The sequence below is a fragment of the Bos javanicus genome, chromosome 13 (assembly GCF_032452875.1).
Source record: "Bos javanicus breed banteng chromosome 13, ARS-OSU_banteng_1.0, whole genome shotgun sequence".
Taxonomy (NCBI): domain Eukaryota; kingdom Metazoa; phylum Chordata; class Mammalia; order Artiodactyla; family Bovidae; genus Bos; species Bos javanicus.
Window position 1 is genome coordinate 15,520,651 of NC_083880.1, and position 17,483 is coordinate 15,538,133.

Below are 17,483 nucleotides of genomic sequence, written 5' to 3' on the forward strand. Positions count from 1 at the left end.
GTACCGCTGCAGGCTGTTAGGATAGTCTGCTCAAGATTTTAACTGGGGGGTGTGAGGATGTCTTTCCTAGTAAAGGATGTTCTCCAAAATATTTTAAAAATCCAATGGAATCGTGGCATTTTTCTTCTTATATGAGTCTTAGCATCTCTTCTAATGATGTAGACAAACAGCCCAGCTTCAAAGAAATCAAACAAATAGCCTTAGGTCACCTTGATAGTTAGCGGCACAGCCAGAAATGAAACCCAAGTTCCCAGACTCCTAAGACTGTGGTGGTCACACGTCTCAAACGATCAATGAATTTCTATGAATTCTGAGGTTTTCCTTTTACTGGGTTTTTGCAAAGAAGAGCAGACGAGTCCCAATCTGAGGGTGTGTTCACACCGGTTGAGTAAGCTGGAATAAGCGAAAATGAAAATGTTTTTCAGAAGCTCATTTCATCTGAAAGTGCAGGAAGGGGTTGGTGTATTATTACTCAGCTATTCTGGATCCTGGTTAACATTTCTGCTCTCCAGATAAAACTCTAATATAAAATGCTCTCGCGCAGGCGTTTTCTTTGCACCTTTCTGTGATTTTAAAAATTTTAATTAAAAAAAAAAAGACTTTAATCTCTGCGCAGCTTGGAAATGGAAGGGGTATTAGTAATGCCTGCTTGTCTGTGAAGGATCACAAAAAGGTTCGAGGACTTCGGGATGGATTCGGGGTCGAGGACAGAGGACGGAATGCAGGAGACTGTGGAGTTGTGATGCTTCTAAATCTTTGGAAGGTAAACGGGACAGTTTCACCACTGTGAGGAAGATGTCACAGCCGGGAATGGATGGCACTGGTGTTTCTGAGTTTCAGTTTAAGGAACAGGTGTTTTCCTGAAATTGGGTCTGATGTCCTTTTCTACCTGGGGAAAACTGGCTGCTTTCAAACAGTTTTTAGACTTAAGAAATCCTAAAATGATGTCCCCTGATGAGGAGTTAGCTTTAAAAATATTTTTAAACTAAAAATAATTCTAATTTCAAAGGTTTAGAAAACAGACACTGCTCTCAGCAAGCAGACTCTGGGTGTTCCCACTGCATCATGCCTTCTACCTGCCTGGCGACCAACACCGAGGCCCAGCCAGGAACCTCACCACAGCTCGTCATTCGTTTCAAAGGGGAATAACCTGTAAATGTCATAAGGCTGAGACACTGGAACCTTGGTTTCTCTATTTCCTACACTGCTTTTTTTTTAAAATATCTCTTAAATGGACTTCAACCTAGATCTTCAATAGGTATCTGCTGAATCAATGAAAGAGTACTTCCATTCAAAATGTTTATTACATCATGAACGTCCAGTGTTTGAAGAGTTCATACATAGCAAAATCTTTCAATAACTACGCAGTTTGTCTTTTTTGTCTTGTGTTGGCTCTGAAAATGTTTTCAAGAAATAATCCAAACGTGCCCATATATTCCCATGGATGAGCTAAGCGCAACCATTTCAAAAGAGAGGGAGAAACAGATGGAAAATTAATCAGGGGCACAGTTTACTCAAGAATATTGGAGCAGGATTTTAGATCTACAATCTTGTTCTGTTTTTCTAGAAGAAACCCCCTGTCAGGGTCACTGTTCTAGTGTGTCTTTTTTAAGTGAAGAAAAGAAAGAACAAAATAATTAAAAACTATGAAAACAGATGATAACATTCTGATCAAGAAACTGGAGAATATATTTTTTTTAAATCTTCTGCATCATCTTCCAGAACTATCTTAGAATGTTAAATCCAGGTATTGAATGATAAAATGATGTTTCTCTGAAAAAGGAAGAGGAACCAATGTGCCTTTATGGCTGCAGCACCTAAAACAAAATGTAACTGGATTGTTGAGTTTGGGAATTTTCTATGTGTGCCCCCCACTCTCGCCTGCCCTTCTCCCACCCCCAAGAATGTCAAGAATTTGAACTCCCTGTTCTTAAGGTGAAAGGGCATCAGCTCAAATCTGTACGGAGGGAAAAAGTGGCAAACCCTGAGACACTGGAACTCTCCAGCCACAACTGCTCCCAAGTTTACGATGGCAACAGACGGCCACGGCCCACGGCCTTGGGTGCTTCAGGAGTCACGGGAAACCACGTCCGAATTAGGAGCCAGGCAGATCCTCACGTGCGTGTCAGTAATTCTCTACTTCTTTATTTCAACATTGAGCTTTAGCTTTGAAATATTTGCTAAGAAAGCAGAGAGGCAATTAACAGAGATTCTTCAAATGTGTGCCAGGGTTACACATTCTGTCAACAGAGTCAAAGGAAACTGTACAGCGTAAGTTACAAAACGGTTATTTCATGTTTCGCAAACATTCCAATCCACCCTTCACTGTGGTGTGATTCAACAGTAGAAAAGCAAAACAGACATAATCTCAAGACCCAGCCCAGCTCCTCTCCATCTTGCAGAGAACCATGAGGAATCTCAGCTGCAACCTGCCCGCCTGAGAATCTCAACAAGGAAATCCTCCCATTTCTCTGGCGAGAAAATCTCCTCAAGGCCAGACCAGGAGGAGAGAAGAGCAACTCAAGAGTGGACCACAGAACTTCCTCCAGCCCCGGGGATGCCTTCCTCTGGGCTGCATCGCGAGCTCCCAAGATGCCCAGTTTCCCAAACACATTGATGTTCCTGTCTGGGGTTTGCATTCTCTCCCAGCGTGTAGCTGAACACAAGTGGGCTCTGTTATCTTGTTTAAACTCCTTTTGCTTCAATTAGCTAGAGCTACCAGATTCTAGAAGAGCTTGGCCACCACTCTTAATATGATGTTATTTGGTTGTTTCTTAAATATTTTCACTTTATTATTTCTTTATATTATTATTCCAACAGACTGCATGAAAGGCAGTGATCACTAACACAGAACACAGTAGGCGCTAACATTCAGCCAGGCTGCTCTCAGGACCCAGGGCTTGGCGGGCCTGAGCCGCCGACATGCACGCGGGTAGCTCATACACTGCTACCCTCATAGCACAGGCTGCGGGAGAAGTGACAAAGGACATATGCTCTTGTACCCTTAGAAGCTATTTAATAAATATCATTGAGAAACAAAATGGAAAAAAAAAAAAATCAACCCCGTGGAGCACAACCACCTTAGGTCAACTGAATGTCACCCAGTTTTTTCAACCAAAAATGGAGAGAAGAAGAAAATATTAAAATAGAAACAAAAAAACCAAAAAAAAAAAAAAAAGCAGTACTTAACACTAGCAGGAAATAAATTTATACAACAATTCAGTCTGTATAATATGATGAAATAAATCTACAACTTTTCTTATTTTGGTGCTTTGAATTATACATACAAACAACAATTACAGGGACATGTTCACAAAGCATGAAGGCCCAGGAAAGTCTAGTTGAACCCTCCAGGGCAACCTGAGAGTGGAACACGTTGCCCAGAGTAGTAGAATTTCCTATGCAGAGGCCCACAGCTTTGAACAAATGATTTGCCTACAAATTTTTTCTTTTTTTTTTTCCTTTTTTTTTTTTTTCTTTTAATGCATCAAACGACTGTAACCAGGAAAAGGAAACAAAACTGGCAGTTTGTCCATTTGGATATCAGACCTAGTTTATTCTTAATCGCCACTCTTTATTTTCCCCACATCGTCCTTCAAAGGCATGGCGTCCTCCATGCCTTCCTGACAGTGACCGAGAGGCAATCAAGTCTTCTTCTTTCAATGCACAGTATTTCTTACAATATAAGTTATATGCAATGTTTGGTGACTTTTTTTTTTTTTTTTCACAGCACTAGAGAGACCCTGTTCAATAGGGAATGTGAGTCTGAATGGCTTATTCACAAATGGGATCCAGATTCGGGGAGTGAGAACACAGACACCACGGTAGGCTGCGTCGTCCGAGTGGCCACAACATCAGGTTGCTTGATGCCTGCAAAAACACACAGATCCATCGGGTTTCGGTTTCATGATACTGCTCCTGCGAAAATGCATGTAGAAGGGGGGCCGGAGGGACTCTCGCCTGGAGCCCTGTGAGCGGTGCTCGAGCAGGGACCCTAGCCCATGGCGGTGACCATACTGGAAGGGTGGTGAGGTCCGAAGGAGAGGCTGGACGGTGGGTGCATCGGCGTGGGCGTGGTCAGCATGTGGCTGGAGTGGCTGAAGGGCGAGATGTGACTAAGCGAAGACATGTGTCTGGAGAGGGCGGCGGGGTTGAACGAGCTGCTCTTGGGGAAGTCCTCCAGCGCGTCGTGCACCTTTTTGCACTTTTTGGATTTGCTAGACATTTTTCGGTTTCTGGTCTGGATCCCTTCCTTCTTCATAGTCAGGGGTCTGTTAATCTAAACAGAGATCAATTTTTTTTTTTACTTATTTTTGGCTGGCTCTGAGAGGGGGCAGACTTCCACACCCAGGCACAGGTTCCTCTGACCGCCCCAGATCAGGGATCTGCTTTCAGGGAGCCCCTTCCTCCCCACAACCCCTGACTCCTTCCCAGAGAGCCCAGAGTTCTGCAAGTGAGGGTTCTGTGATGGGGGGCGGGGAGGGGGGTCTCAGCTGCTATCAATTTCAAAAGCCAAGAGGCCCCAGGTAAGATGTTCCAAGCAGGGCTTATTCGTTTTATTCATTTGCACCCATCACTGGGGGGAAAGTTGGTCTCAGGGAACTTTCTGTCCCCAAGGACCATACTCTTGAGCCACCCAAGATGGCTGTATTTCTCTGCTTCACTAAAATCTAATAACTTGTCTTCTTCCTAGAATTACCTTACACGATTTCAGGAGAAGAGAGGCAAGGGAGGGATTTTCAAGAGGGAAATATATCTGGTCTACTGGTCCAAAATCTGACTTAGAACTTTGGCACCACTAGGCAATCGATCTTAAGGGTTTTGTCTCTCTGTCTTGAGAAGCCCAGACTGCTTCAAAGTAATTTTTGCTTGCCTCTCTTCTAACGGCCTTTTGAAACAAGAGGTGATGTAAAATCTCCCCCTAAATAGACAGCAAGTGGGAAGCTGCTGCATAGCACAAAGAGCTCAAGCCAGTGCTCTGTGGCCACCCCAGGCTGGGACGGAAGATGGGAGGGCGGTTCAAGAGGGAGCGGACATGCGTATATATTTATGGCTGATTCATGGCGTTATATGGCAAAAACCAACACAACACTGTAAAGCAATCATCCTCCCATTAGACATAAAATTTTTTTTTAAGTCATTTTAAACACAGGGGAAAAAAAGATCTTCCCCTGAAATTTGTACATTCTGGGGCCAGAATTTAACATAACGCATCTTTGCAAAAATGTAACCTCTTGCCCCCGCCATAGCAACTGTGATGATGAAGTTGCAATTTCTACCTGGTCCTGACGACTCACTTCTAACTAGATGAGCAGTGAAACAACCAGTCCACAAGAATTTAATATTCACTTAGCGGGTACAAAGCCCTGTGCTAGCCTGAAAGCACTCTCCTCCTAAAAAGCAAAGCCTAGGCATGAAGGATTTCCCTGGCAGTCCAGTGGTTAGGATTCTGAGCTTCCAATTCAGGAGGTAAGAGTTAGATCCCTGGGCGGGGAGCTAACATCCCATACTCCAAGTGGCTAAAAACAAAAAACAAATACAATTTCAGGGTAAACAAAAGATTTAGGAAAAAAAAAAAAAAGACCAAGCATGAAGTTGAGGAAAAAGACCAAGGCAAGCACCTACTCTCATGATCGTTGCTCTTGTCTTCAGGGCAGCATAGCATCACTCTCTTCCTGATAAGCCCCATGTGTTTTGTTTTGAATACACATTTGCTTAAGGTGGGGGTGGGGGAACTTGACAAAGCAAACTAAGATCATTCCCCTCGAGGAGTCAGAATCAGATTGACCTCAACAGCAGCTACCTGCCCCACACACCAAACCAACCACACATTCAGTCCCATTTCCAGGGAAATGGGCAAAGGGACTCAAGAGGGTAAGGTCTTAGTCATTCCTGACTCCTTGGAGCAGAAACCACTTCCTCCTCCAGGGTCCTCAAGGGTGGAGGAAGAGAAGATTTCACGACTCAAAGATCTGCCCGTTTGCTCCAAAAGCTAGAAAGAGATAGTGAAGGAAGTGAGAACCCAGAAGACAAGAGGGCCAGGCTGCTGATAACACTTCTGGGAGCAGCAAACTCACAGCTTCTAGGGGCTGAGCTGGTCACCTGGACAGGAGTGCAGACCTGCTCAGGGTGGGGCTGACCCCAGCTCTGCCCCTTGCACAGGAAGGCCAAGTGAGTGACGGCAGAGGACCTGAAAGGTTGTTGCTCAGAGAACATCTCAGGGTTTCTTCCTCAAAGTTATAATCAAGATAAAGATGCAGCCTACAGAGGTGATAGGAATCTACTGTCACATCAAATCTCCCCCGAGATATCACCTAGACACATGCTCTTCATGATGATATCTAGATATACAGGGCCAGGTATCTAAATATAATATCTAGTTACACAGATAGCCACACAAAGCCAGATAACTAGTCCCAGCACTGATACTGAGATAGGTAGTTATCTACACACCTAGATAAGGAGACAGGAGCTAACTTAGGGCATGCCTGGTATCTCGATGGGCAGAACAAAACACAACAAGATGAGAATGTTCATAGATTAGTATCTCTTATTGTTAAATACACAACAAATCCGCCTCCTTCTGTGAATTCTTACTAAACCAGAGAAGGCAGAAAAACCACTCTGGAGGATGAGCACGCGTCTATCTCCCAGACACTGGGGCCCAAGACAGGGTGAGGGCACTTCCATGGTAGTCCAGTAGTTAAGAATCCACCTTGAAATTCAGGGGACACGGGTTTGAGCCCTGGTTGGAGAACTAACCGACTAAACCTGTGAGCCGCAATGAGAGATCTCCCACGATGCAACTAAGACCCAACACAGCCACACAAATGAATAAATATTTTAAAAAGAAAAAGAATAGAGTGGGAGTAAGCAGTGAAGAAGGGCCCTTGACTTCTCTTGGATTTAATGAGAAAAGCATATCTTTCAGAAATAAATGGCTTTTCAATCGGATACAACTGAGATCACATCTCACTGTGGCTGAGCAGTCAAAGAAATTTATAGCTGGTTCATTTCTCATAATTCCTATACTTCTATGGAAATCAGAAAGAAGTACATACACACACACAATCCATTACTCCCAACAGATCTCTGGTATATTCTACAATAAGAAGTGGCTCACTCTTCCCTTGTCCCCAATGGTCCTGAGCTCCTGATCTCCCTGGAAGGTCTGTCGCTAATCAGAAATCCATATGGGCCCTTCTGATTCATCAGCCTCATCCTTGTTTCTCTGAGTCATCATTTTTTCAAGTAAAACAAAATCAGAATAATTTCTTCCCTGTCTACATCACAGGACTCTTTGAGGCTCAGATGTTGTCAAACAACAGGAAAGTTCTTTGCAAACCATACATCACACCCCCAAAATCATTTTGTTGACTACCATCGGGTGAGCACAAGAACTCTATGGCCCCAAACCTTCCAGATTCTAATCACAAATCTGCTTCTCTCCATGGCAATGAGCAAGGAAATTCCGCAAAGCAAAAACAGGCCTGGGGTTTCATCACTGATAAATGTACACAGACCACAATCTAGGGATGCAAGAGAGAGAAATGATGGATTGTAAAAAGACCCTCATTCCATCAGCTCCAAGCCCTGAGTATCAAGCAGAGATGACACGCTGGCAGGTGGGTGTATTACAGGGTCCCCAGGAATCAACTCATTCCCAAGAGGTACCAAAGGACTAGATTGCTAAGGTTACCCTGGAAAGTTCTCCTGAGATTCAAAAACTCTAACCAGCAAATCTTCCTCCTAAATTCACAAGTGTCTCTGGGTAAGACTCGCTGACTGCCAGGATGGCTCTGAGAAAACCCCTCTGCCTGTCCCCAATTCACTCCCAGACTCTGCCAGTCAGACTGGCCCAGAGACTTCAGGAAAACCAGACGGAACCATAGAGATGATATGAGAGAGACAGGGAAAGACAGACAAAGACAAAGGGAGAAAACAAATTCTTTCTCTGGGATTAACATAAACATCAGGCGTCATTAGGGTCAGCCAGAGTTGTACGAGGGAGAAAAAAAAATAGCTGAATTTTTTTTAAAGGTAGAGATATTACAAAATGGGAGGATCCCCAAATTGAAAGATCAAAACTGACACGGCCAAATCCACGTAACTGACTGGCAATTATCATCCTGCTAATATGATCTATAAGGAAAAGGGCATTCTTTTCCCTGGAAAGGATAACTTCCGCAGGCTGCCTTGCAGGAGTTCTCCCGGGGAGGACAAACTCAGCAGATGAAATATCTCAGCCATTTCATCTCGTATCTTTTATACAGAGAATCCGTTTAAAATTAACAGCACAGGTTATGCCAAGCTCTCTACCCCTCAGTAACTGAATCGCCCTGAACTCCTGCATCATGCATCACAATCCTATTTACCTTTCTCTTCCACTCTCTGGAACACTCTTTCTTTTTTTTTTTGCAAAAAGTTTAAAATGCAAGAAAACATCAAAATATGTCTGGCAACTTTTTTTGGTTTGCTAAGGGGAAGATTTTTTTTTTCCCCCTTAAAAACCCAGACGAGGTCCACCACGCATTCTGTTTCCAATACAAACTAAGAGGTTGGATCGACCTATTTTAAACCCTTCAGTCTTGACAAGGCTTCGCTGTGCCCAGTCCTTTCCCACACTGGATCCTCCTGCAATGATTTTTCTGAGGCTCCTCATTGTGTGATTCAAATGGATCATCAACAAGGACCTACTGTAGAGCACAGGGAACTCTACTCAGTTCAGTTCAGTTCAGTCGCTCAGTCGTGTCCGACTCTTTGCGACCCCATGAATCAACTCTGTAATAACCCATATAGGTAAAGAAACTGAAAGAGAACAGATACATGTATCCGTATAACTGAATCACTTTTTTGAATATGTGAAACTAACACAACATTGCACATCAACTACATGCCAATAAAATTTTTTTTTTTTTTTAAATCAAGAAGGGGACCAGGGAAGGGCAATGCCATGCACTGTGCGTTAACCAAAGGAGACTGTGTGGGGGGTGGGACCCCCGGACACTTACATTGTGCAGCTTATAGTAGAGCCCACAGGCATTGCAGACAGGGTCTCCATTGGCATTTCTCCTCCACAGAGTCGTAGTTGTGGTTTGACAGTTTGCACAGGACGTACCTGCCCTTCTTGCTGCCGACTGGGGAGGGGTTAGACAGGGGAGGATAAAAATCAAAACAAATGTTAAATGGGTTTGCAGAACCACGGAGACCAACTTAAAAAAAGAAAAAAATTATCACTGAAATCAAAACTAGCAAGTGGCCCACATGAAAGTAATAAAGATCCCCAAAAGCTGTGTCAAGAGGAAAATTACAGCTGACCCACTGGCCTAGGAGTAGATCAGACCATGGGCCGGTGGTCAGTAGGTAGCCTGCTGTCCCCTGGGGTGAAGAATTTGGGAGGATCAGAAAGCTGACCCTACCTCTCTAAATCACAAGCTATCCCCACCTCCTACAAAGTCTACCAGATGTTTCATTTTTATGGGTTGCAATAATTTTTGGAATTAACTAGACATGTTTGGGTACCAAGCTCTCTGTGGCTTTCTTCACCAGGCCTCCAGGAGGTCCTTTCGAAGAGTGACTCCCCAGAAAAACAGCTCTCAACAAGAATACTGGTCATCACAAGAGACTAACAGCCAAGGAAGAGGAAACCCAAGCATCAGAAGTGCCTTCTACATCCCAAATAAAGAACTGCTAGATGATAAGGAGAGCAGGGTGCTGACAGTGTGAGAGAATGTCTGTGCATATGTGACTGACACACGTGGGGCGGGCCACAGAGAGAGCACCAAACCAGAACACCATAAGTGAGCCAGACCCAGCCCATCTGCAGCTATCCTAAATGTGCACGGCTCAGGCTTTCAGATTCGGCCAACTCGTGGTAACAGCCATCTTCATCCTCTTTAAGTGGTTTTCAGTTAATGAGACAAACTAAGAAGAACAAGGACTTCTGCAGTCCACCAGGAACATGGGCCCCACTTCTGCCTTCAATTCATCTGACTCCCTGGAAAGTTTTCTATACGCTCTTCACAGAGCCAAATGGTCACAGGTCAGATGTCAGTCCCAAGCTGAATTTTCATTATTTGATTGTGTCACAGCCTTCATTTCCTTTAAAAGGGAGATTTTTCTTTCACTTTTTGACGTACTTAAATGCATCAGGGGACTATTCCCTGCACCCATACTCAGAAAAAAAATAAACTTAAGCCCAAAAACTTTTGAAAGAAAATGAAGGTGGGTCCCTGGTAACCCCTCTCATCTCCTCACTACTCCCTGTAACACAAAAATAAATTTTCAACTGCAAAATTATTTCTGTCCCTGGACTCAAAAACATTATCAACGGCAAGAGAAAGAGAAAGAATTTAGCTGCTCTTTATCTGTGATCAAGAAAATTCTGGCATGGTTATGAGAGCATGGAACAAAATGACAGGGATCAGGGTGAGATTTTCCATCAATATTTTATCCAGCAAGAACTTGAGCCAAACACTCAAAGTGGCCAGATATGGAAAACCCGGAGGCAATTCTGAATGAACCAGGGTGATTCCTTTCCTTTCAAAGCTACTAAATTGTCCCAAAGATGCTCCCCTTTGCTACAGGTTTAAATACCAGAGCTATGGCACTTTTTTTTTTGCCTTTTTTTTCCCCCCAGTAATTCTTAGTTTCTGTGTTCTGTGGAACTAAAAAGGAAACACAGCCCTTCTCCCTCGTAACTGAGAAGGTTCTACTTTTGAGTAGTCCATTTGGAAAATAATTCACCCCAGTCCAAAAGTGCTGTCTCTCATTCCACAAGCCTCTGTCCACCCGCCTTTATGAAACATGATCGTTTAAGACTTAACTGGTGTTCTTGTACACTTTTGGGAAGAAAATGAAGTTATGAAATTGATGCTTAAGGATTTTGACAATTACATTACCATCCGATGATTATCATCCTGGACTGGTTTTCTACACTTTAAAAGAAATACTTGGATATAACAGACTAATATCTACTCAAGCACTGGATTTCTCAGCCCAACAACTGGAAAGGGATGGTTCAAGCACAAAACATCAGCCAACAAAATTAAGAGTTCCGAGTAATGAGCCTCGTGGTATAGCCCTTTATAGTATCTTGACGGTATCATGAACCTAAGCAAGCTCAGACTTTCAGTGAATTTATATGGAAGCTCTGAAAGTCACACTGTTTGGTTCACTAGCAGAAGACAAAGTGTATTGATAAAGCAAGCTAGAGATTTATGAAAATCCTCCACCACTAGGAATAAAAATTTCTATGGGTCTTCCCTTCTCCTATTTCCGGCATAGCCTGAGTTTATTTGGTGTTAGATATGCATCTACCAAGGGGTGGAGTGGTCTTCAGTGCAAAGCAGAAACTGCAAACTGGAGAGACAGAGCCGGGAAGGAGAGACAGGGAAATATAGGAAAGAAAAAAAGAAGTTCTAGATACTCAGAAGTCAAATACATCTAAGCGCTAAAAATATATGCATATATATCCTGAATGGGCCCCCAGTGTCTCTCTGGAGCATATGAATTCTATGGAACTAAAAATATAAAACCACCCAGAAGAGATGAGTAAGAAAGAAAAGACAGCTTCACATGTGACAGCAAAGGAACTCTACAATTAAAAGCGATTATTACTCAGAGTTCTAGAGATTTCTTACGAAAGATGAATGAGGACAAAATTATATAAAATGCAAGTCTAGCCCTCCTAGGCAATCCACCTCAGACAGAAGAAACCTCGAGAAAATGTCAAATGCATTCTTGCTCATCAACCAAACAACCACGGGGTCTGAGACTTTACTGCTCTCTATTTCTTCTTTACCTTTTAAAAAGAGCCCGATTATCATGATATCATGATTTATTTTAAAAAGAAAGTTTTTGTTGTTAGTTTTCTTTCCTTTTTTTCTTTTCTTTTTTCCCCCCCTTCTCTCTTTTTTTTTCCTAAGGCCAGGTTTGGAGTGATTCAGAACATTCTTTTGTGGTGTGATCATATTCATTCTGCACTAACACCTCCAGTCATTTTTTTTTTTTTTCAAACAACGTCTTGTTCTGATACGTTCAAACATCTTGATGTTTAGGTTGGGGAAGCTGAGTTGTTGTTTATGAGTTATCTCCAGAGCTCAGATATCCGGCAGCTTTTTCCTAGGAAGTTAGCTTTGCACATGAGAGAAAGGAAAAAAAAAAAAAGTACCAAAGAGCATGGGGACAAGTCGGGAGAAGGTTGAGAAAGCTGGAGACGGGGGCAAAGATCAGAAAAAAAAAAGCCTGGAGACCTAGGATGGCCAAAAATTAAAGTCACGTGGGCATGGCCATCCCTAGAAAGATTTTCATTCTTCTGAAGAGGATGTGAAAGGTGTTGATTTGCACTAAAATCTAATGAGGAAAACAAATAATTCTTTTAAAAGAATGCAGAGGATTTGGAGGGGTCCACCTTACAATCTGAGGGATGCTACTTCATCCATTCATCGGCAAGGGGAAATTCCCCTCCTCCCCTCTCCACCTGGTGAATGTCATCACCACAAAAAGCATTTTGATCTCTTGACTGTGGTTAGAGTTATCATTTGCCAAGCTTGCTTTTATTTGTCTGTTACATACACTTGCTATTCAATCTGGCCTGAGGTTCCAAAGACAAGTTTGCAAACGAACCTCTCCTGCTAGTTTTCCTTATATATGCTTGCTTGTGCCAGGTTTTCTCAAGTATTCCTAGGGGTCAAGAGGTTTAAGAAAGGGAAAAAAGAGGGGGAGAGAGGAAACAGCCACCGGGCTGGCGAGAGTTCAAAGGGAAAATCAGACTAGATGCTAGGAGAGACCAGGGAGCAGGACAGAAATCCATTTTCCCCTGTGTTTACCTGTGGCAATTCCTCAATTCTACAGACCACGGAAGAAGAAAAACTCCACAAAGGCCACCGGCTGCTGCTTGCGCAATGCAGTTAATGAGCCCCATTCATCTTACAGCCCTGGCCACGTGAGATCTCATCCGGGGCACTAAGGCAGCACTGAGACCATCATCACTTCCTGGGAGACCCCTTCTGCGACTCCAGAAACAAGTTCTGGGTGGCACCTGGGAGCCTCCACCCACCTACTAACCTTCTCTGTGAAACTGTGGCTATCAACACACTTTCAATCCGTCACCCTGGTCCCGTTAAAGCAATCATTCTATCAGCGAAGATATTTAAGATTGGATAAATCAGAAGTCAGCATCCTTAAAAATGTAGTAAGTGACTTAAGAACCATAAAGGGGGCGATAGAGAGAGAGACAGAACACTTTCCTGTATATTTAATTTGAAAAAAAGAAAGAACAAAGACAAGGGGAAAGCTACCCCAAGCCAGCTGACACGATTTTGAGCCGTCCTGCCAATTTCCTGCAGAAAGCTCTCATTCCTGAAGAGGGGAAATTAAAGACACAAAATGGAGAGTGTCAGGTCAGGGCTGCCCCAGGGACAACTCACCAGCCTTCGCTTGGGCTTGATGAGGGGCCGGTTCTGTCCGTTCATCTTGTGGTAGAGCCCGCAGGCGTTACACAGGTAATGCCCGGTTCCGTCTCGTCGCCAGAGAGGGGTGGATGTCGCCCCACAGTTCACACACTCCCGGCCTTCTGAAAACAACATCACACATAAGTCACTTACGGAAGACACACGAAAAAGCTACCAGCAGAATTAGGGAAAGAAAGCTAAATAGACAACTTTCTTTTTCCTCTTTTTCTTCTTTTACGGAACTTTCTCACCTCCGGCTCCCTTGAAAAAGAATGACTGTTCAGCCCTCTCATGGCCTGACCATTCCCATGTACGCATACATGCATGTATGTACTCACAGGCACACACATGTACACACACACACACACAGCTCCCTGGCCCAAGAAGTGACACAGGAATCAGAAGCAACAGACACCTGTCCGGGGCCGGCCCCACTCGATGGGAAAGATGAAGCAGAGCCTAGGAGGAAGGCGGATTTCAACTTGAAACAGTTCCCTGGGAAAATCCTGAGCCCCAGACAATGGCAAAAGCTAAACACCCCTTTCATTTCCCTCAGAGGAAAACAAAGATGATCCATTCTCATCACCAGGTCTGTCTATACAGATTGATTAAATAATGACGATCAGGATGAGGCCAAAGGAAAGATTCATCAATGGCTAGATCGAGAAAACAGATAATAAACAGATGAACACATGGATCAATTGGCTGACTGACTTTTAGCAGCGAGGGCTTTAGGTTTTACTTCCAATGAAACTGTAAACGTCCCTGGCTAGCAATGAAAAGATGAAGACCCCGTAGGGCCCACTCCTTCCCCACCATCTCTCTTTTTAGAAAAGGTCCAGATTTTCTGTGGGTTCCCAGCCCCGGAAACTCCAGTCTGAAAGGTTGGAGAGGCACACAGAGGCGTCTTGAAGTCGAGGGAGCTGGAGATGGGGGGAGGGAGAGAGAACCAAGGGAAGTGTTAAGAGGTGACGAGTGGATCAGGAGGATGGGCCAGTTTGGGGAGGGGGAAGGGAGGCCCTCAGTCGGCTCATTAACCAAGGCCTGCCTGCAGTTGCTCTTTTTCCAAAAAAACAAACAAACAAAATCAACAAAAAAACCGGCCAGGCCAGGTTGGAACAACGCTCACTCTAGGGGCTGGAGAGTGACCAGGCCCACCTTTGGAGGGGAAGCCCCCAGAGGGGAAGCCCCCACGGGGAAGCCCTCCAGAAGCTATTGTAGGAGCTGCCTGCCAGCTCTTCTGAACTTCTGCAGGGGGAGGAAGTGGAGGAAGGTTTCTGGGAGAACCTGCCCCACTCCTGGGGGGCTCATTCCCCTGAGGAAGACACACCAGCTTCACAGCCCTCCCAGACGGAGCCAACCGGAGCTGGTCCCTTCAAGAACAGGAGATCTCCCAGGTGCTGGGGGAAGGCTTGGGGATGGTGGGAAAGATGAGCCCCTAACAGTTGTTTTTAAAGATTAATCAGCTGACCCCAAACTACCAGGAAGACGGGATGGGGGTGGGGGAGGGAGCCAACTGCCCCTGGAGGGCAAGGCCAGCCCAGGGCCCAGGGCCCTGCTCAGGTTTAGGAAAGCCCCAGACCCAGCATGAGGGGTGGCAGGGAATGGACACCCCCAGAGCCTGGGCTCTTCTCCAGAAACGGGCTCTGGGGAAGGAAACGGACTTTTGGAAATGAAAGTGGCTGTGGCCTCCTTTTACAAGCTGGAGGTACTCAGGAGTTTCATCCACTTTGCTTTTCTCAAAAAAAAAAAAAAAAAAAGTGAAGGAGTAACGAGATTTCACTTTTTGTTCCCCCTACCAAAAAGGTTCTTAAGAAACCCGGGGTCTACAGAGAGCCTTCCAAGCAGCCCCATGATGATCCACACGAGCATGGCCCTAAGCGGCCAGGAGGGCTTGCAAGGCACCCAGCAGGCTCTGGGCTGAGTCACAAGCGGACGCCTCTGCTCTGGGGTCAAAACTGGAGGGATGCGGCCGCTGAAGGTGCGGAGGCGCAGAGGAAGGAGGGAAGGGCGAGTGGGCGAGGAGTGGCCACAGGCAGCCAGGGGCCCCCAGCCCTTCTGCCTGCGCGGGGCGGGCCCAGCCTCTCCTGGGGGCAGCCATGCCCACCGGCCCAACCCAGCCTCTCCTGGCATCTGTGCCCACTGTCCAGCCCATACCAACTCCCCCACCTGCAGAGACAGGGGCCTCAGGCTCCCCACTGTCTCACACCCCAGACCTTTGGGGGTGTCTCCGGGACCCCAAGCCTCCTCCATCACCAGCAGCTTGGGCTGGACGGCCCCACTCCCGGGCACCTGGGCCGGGGATGTCCCCGCCTGACACCATCAGTCTGATTTCCTTTCCTTTGTCAGGTGGCAGGGAGGATGACAGCTTCCTTTTCTGAGGGACTTTGAAAGCCAGCAACGGTTGCGTCTCCAGCGAGGCTCTGCACACTAGAGCAATTTTCTGTCTTGATTCACTCGGCAAGTTCGCGATTGCCTCGTGTTGGTTTTCTCTTATTATTTTTTTTTTTCCTTCTCTCCTTGTTGCCTCTAATCTGTGACTTCAGCAAACAACCAGTTTTCCTTAGGGAGGCCCTGACTGTCTCCTGCTCTCTTTCTCCGCGCTCAGTGCCTGGTGTGAGCAGCTCAGACAGACACCTCGCGCTAAGGTGACAACCGCAGGCCTCTTAGCATTCAACAGCCATTTTCAGACACCCCTCTGCTTCTGACTGTAAGCCTGAGCCTGGAGTTAGATGGAAAGGGGTACGGAAATTGCAGAGGAAAAAGGGGGGAGTGGCACGCCCCACGATGGAGGGGAGCCGGGGAGAGCTAAGAATTGGTCCCCCCCTCCCCTGCTGAAGAAAAACGGCTTATAGTCTCGTGTTTGCAAAGACACATCCCAGCCCGACAGCCCGGGTGTTAGAAGCAATAGGTGCTCTAAACCACAGCTCAACCGTTTCTCCAAAATGCGACAACCCTCTCTTCTCTGGGCTCCTCCTTCAGGCGATTGTGAAGAAGAGGTTAAATTAAAAAAAAAAAAAAAAAAAAAGCAACCACTAAAAACCAAGAGAGTCCCCTTCTCATTAATTCCCACCCCTTCTACCCTTCTTAGGAGTCTGGAAACTTCCCCTGCATGCGCCACACTCCCGAAAGTCCCAACTCCCTCACTGCCCATGTGTGCGGGCCCAGGATTTTTTTTTTTCTCAAACTGTGAGAAAGCAATAGGGAGGAGGAAGTCAAAAGCCAAATTTAAATCGGCTCCTCTACTCTCTCCCCAACGCAAAAAAAGAAAATAGGTATATAGGTGCCCCTGGTTCTGGTTTAGGGAAACCGCAACCCTCTCCCCCACCACTCCCCAATGTCCCGAGTCTCCAGGAAAGTGACAAAGACAGGCTCAAGGTGCGCACGACAGAGTGGGGCAGGGGGGAATCAAACTCCGAAATGAGGGCAGAGGACCAAAGGCATTTGGAAAAGTCACTCTGTCCCCTCCCCCCCACACAAACCACCACTCCAGCCTCAGAGACCACGATCTTCCCCCCAACTTTTCAGCCCTACCAGAAAAGAGAACTTTAAAAAAAAAAATCCCACCCTGACCTCAAAACTGCACAGGTTTGGCTCTTATTGCCAGCAGCCATCCAGCCTTGATCAACAACCTCCCCCTCCGCGCTTCGGGGGACCCTCCGCTCCCCGCTTTCCTGCCTGTCCTCCCTTCCTCCCGCCGCCTCCCTCTCCCTCGGCCGACTTTCATGTACTGAACATGCAGGTCTGAGTTTTTCTGTCAGCCTAACCGCATCCGGGCTCTAGTGAAGTTCCTGGCTCGGGATAAACAATGCAACTGTCGCGTGCAGCAGTCTGAAAATAATTGGATTAGCTGAAACATATCAACTAAATAGAGACAGTCCTGCCCAGGCAGTCGGAGTGAATGTCACCCTAGAAAAAAAACCCTGGAAACTGATCTCATGGTCACTGGGGCGCCCATAGCCCTCGCTCGGAAGTTTTCTAAACCCGGGTTTTGCAAGCTCTGTTTCAAGACTGGTTGTCTCATCCAGA

The 17,483-nt window shown here is 45.7% G+C and overlaps 1 protein-coding gene and 1 long non-coding RNA gene across 5 annotated transcripts in view; one reads left to right on the forward strand and one right to left on the reverse strand.

Annotated features, from left to right (window-relative positions):
- Positions 1-1,493: 1,493 nt before the first annotated feature.
- The window catches only part of GATA3 (GATA binding protein 3), a 30,569-nt gene continuing 14,579 nt past the window's right edge, over positions 1,494-17,483 (reverse strand). For 3 of the 4 annotated variants that reach the window (XM_061435735.1, XM_061435736.1, XM_061435733.1), the window contains exons 4-6: positions 13,431-13,576; positions 9,012-9,137; positions 1,494-4,279 (exon numbers count right to left, since the gene is read on the reverse strand). In XM_061435735.1, coding sequence (XP_061291719.1) covers positions 3,995-4,279; positions 9,012-9,137; positions 13,431-13,576 — 557 coding nt within the window. In that variant the 3' untranslated portion in view covers positions 1,494-3,994. The remainder of the gene's footprint in view (positions 4,280-9,011; positions 9,138-13,430; positions 13,577-17,483) is intronic. The other variant, XM_061435737.1, reaches the window with a different exon arrangement.
- Positions 7,373-14,151, forward strand: LOC133258965 (uncharacterized). Its single transcript, XR_009740214.1, has 2 exons — positions 7,373-7,625; positions 9,550-14,151. It is a non-coding gene; the product is annotated as an uncharacterized LOC133258965 (long non-coding RNA).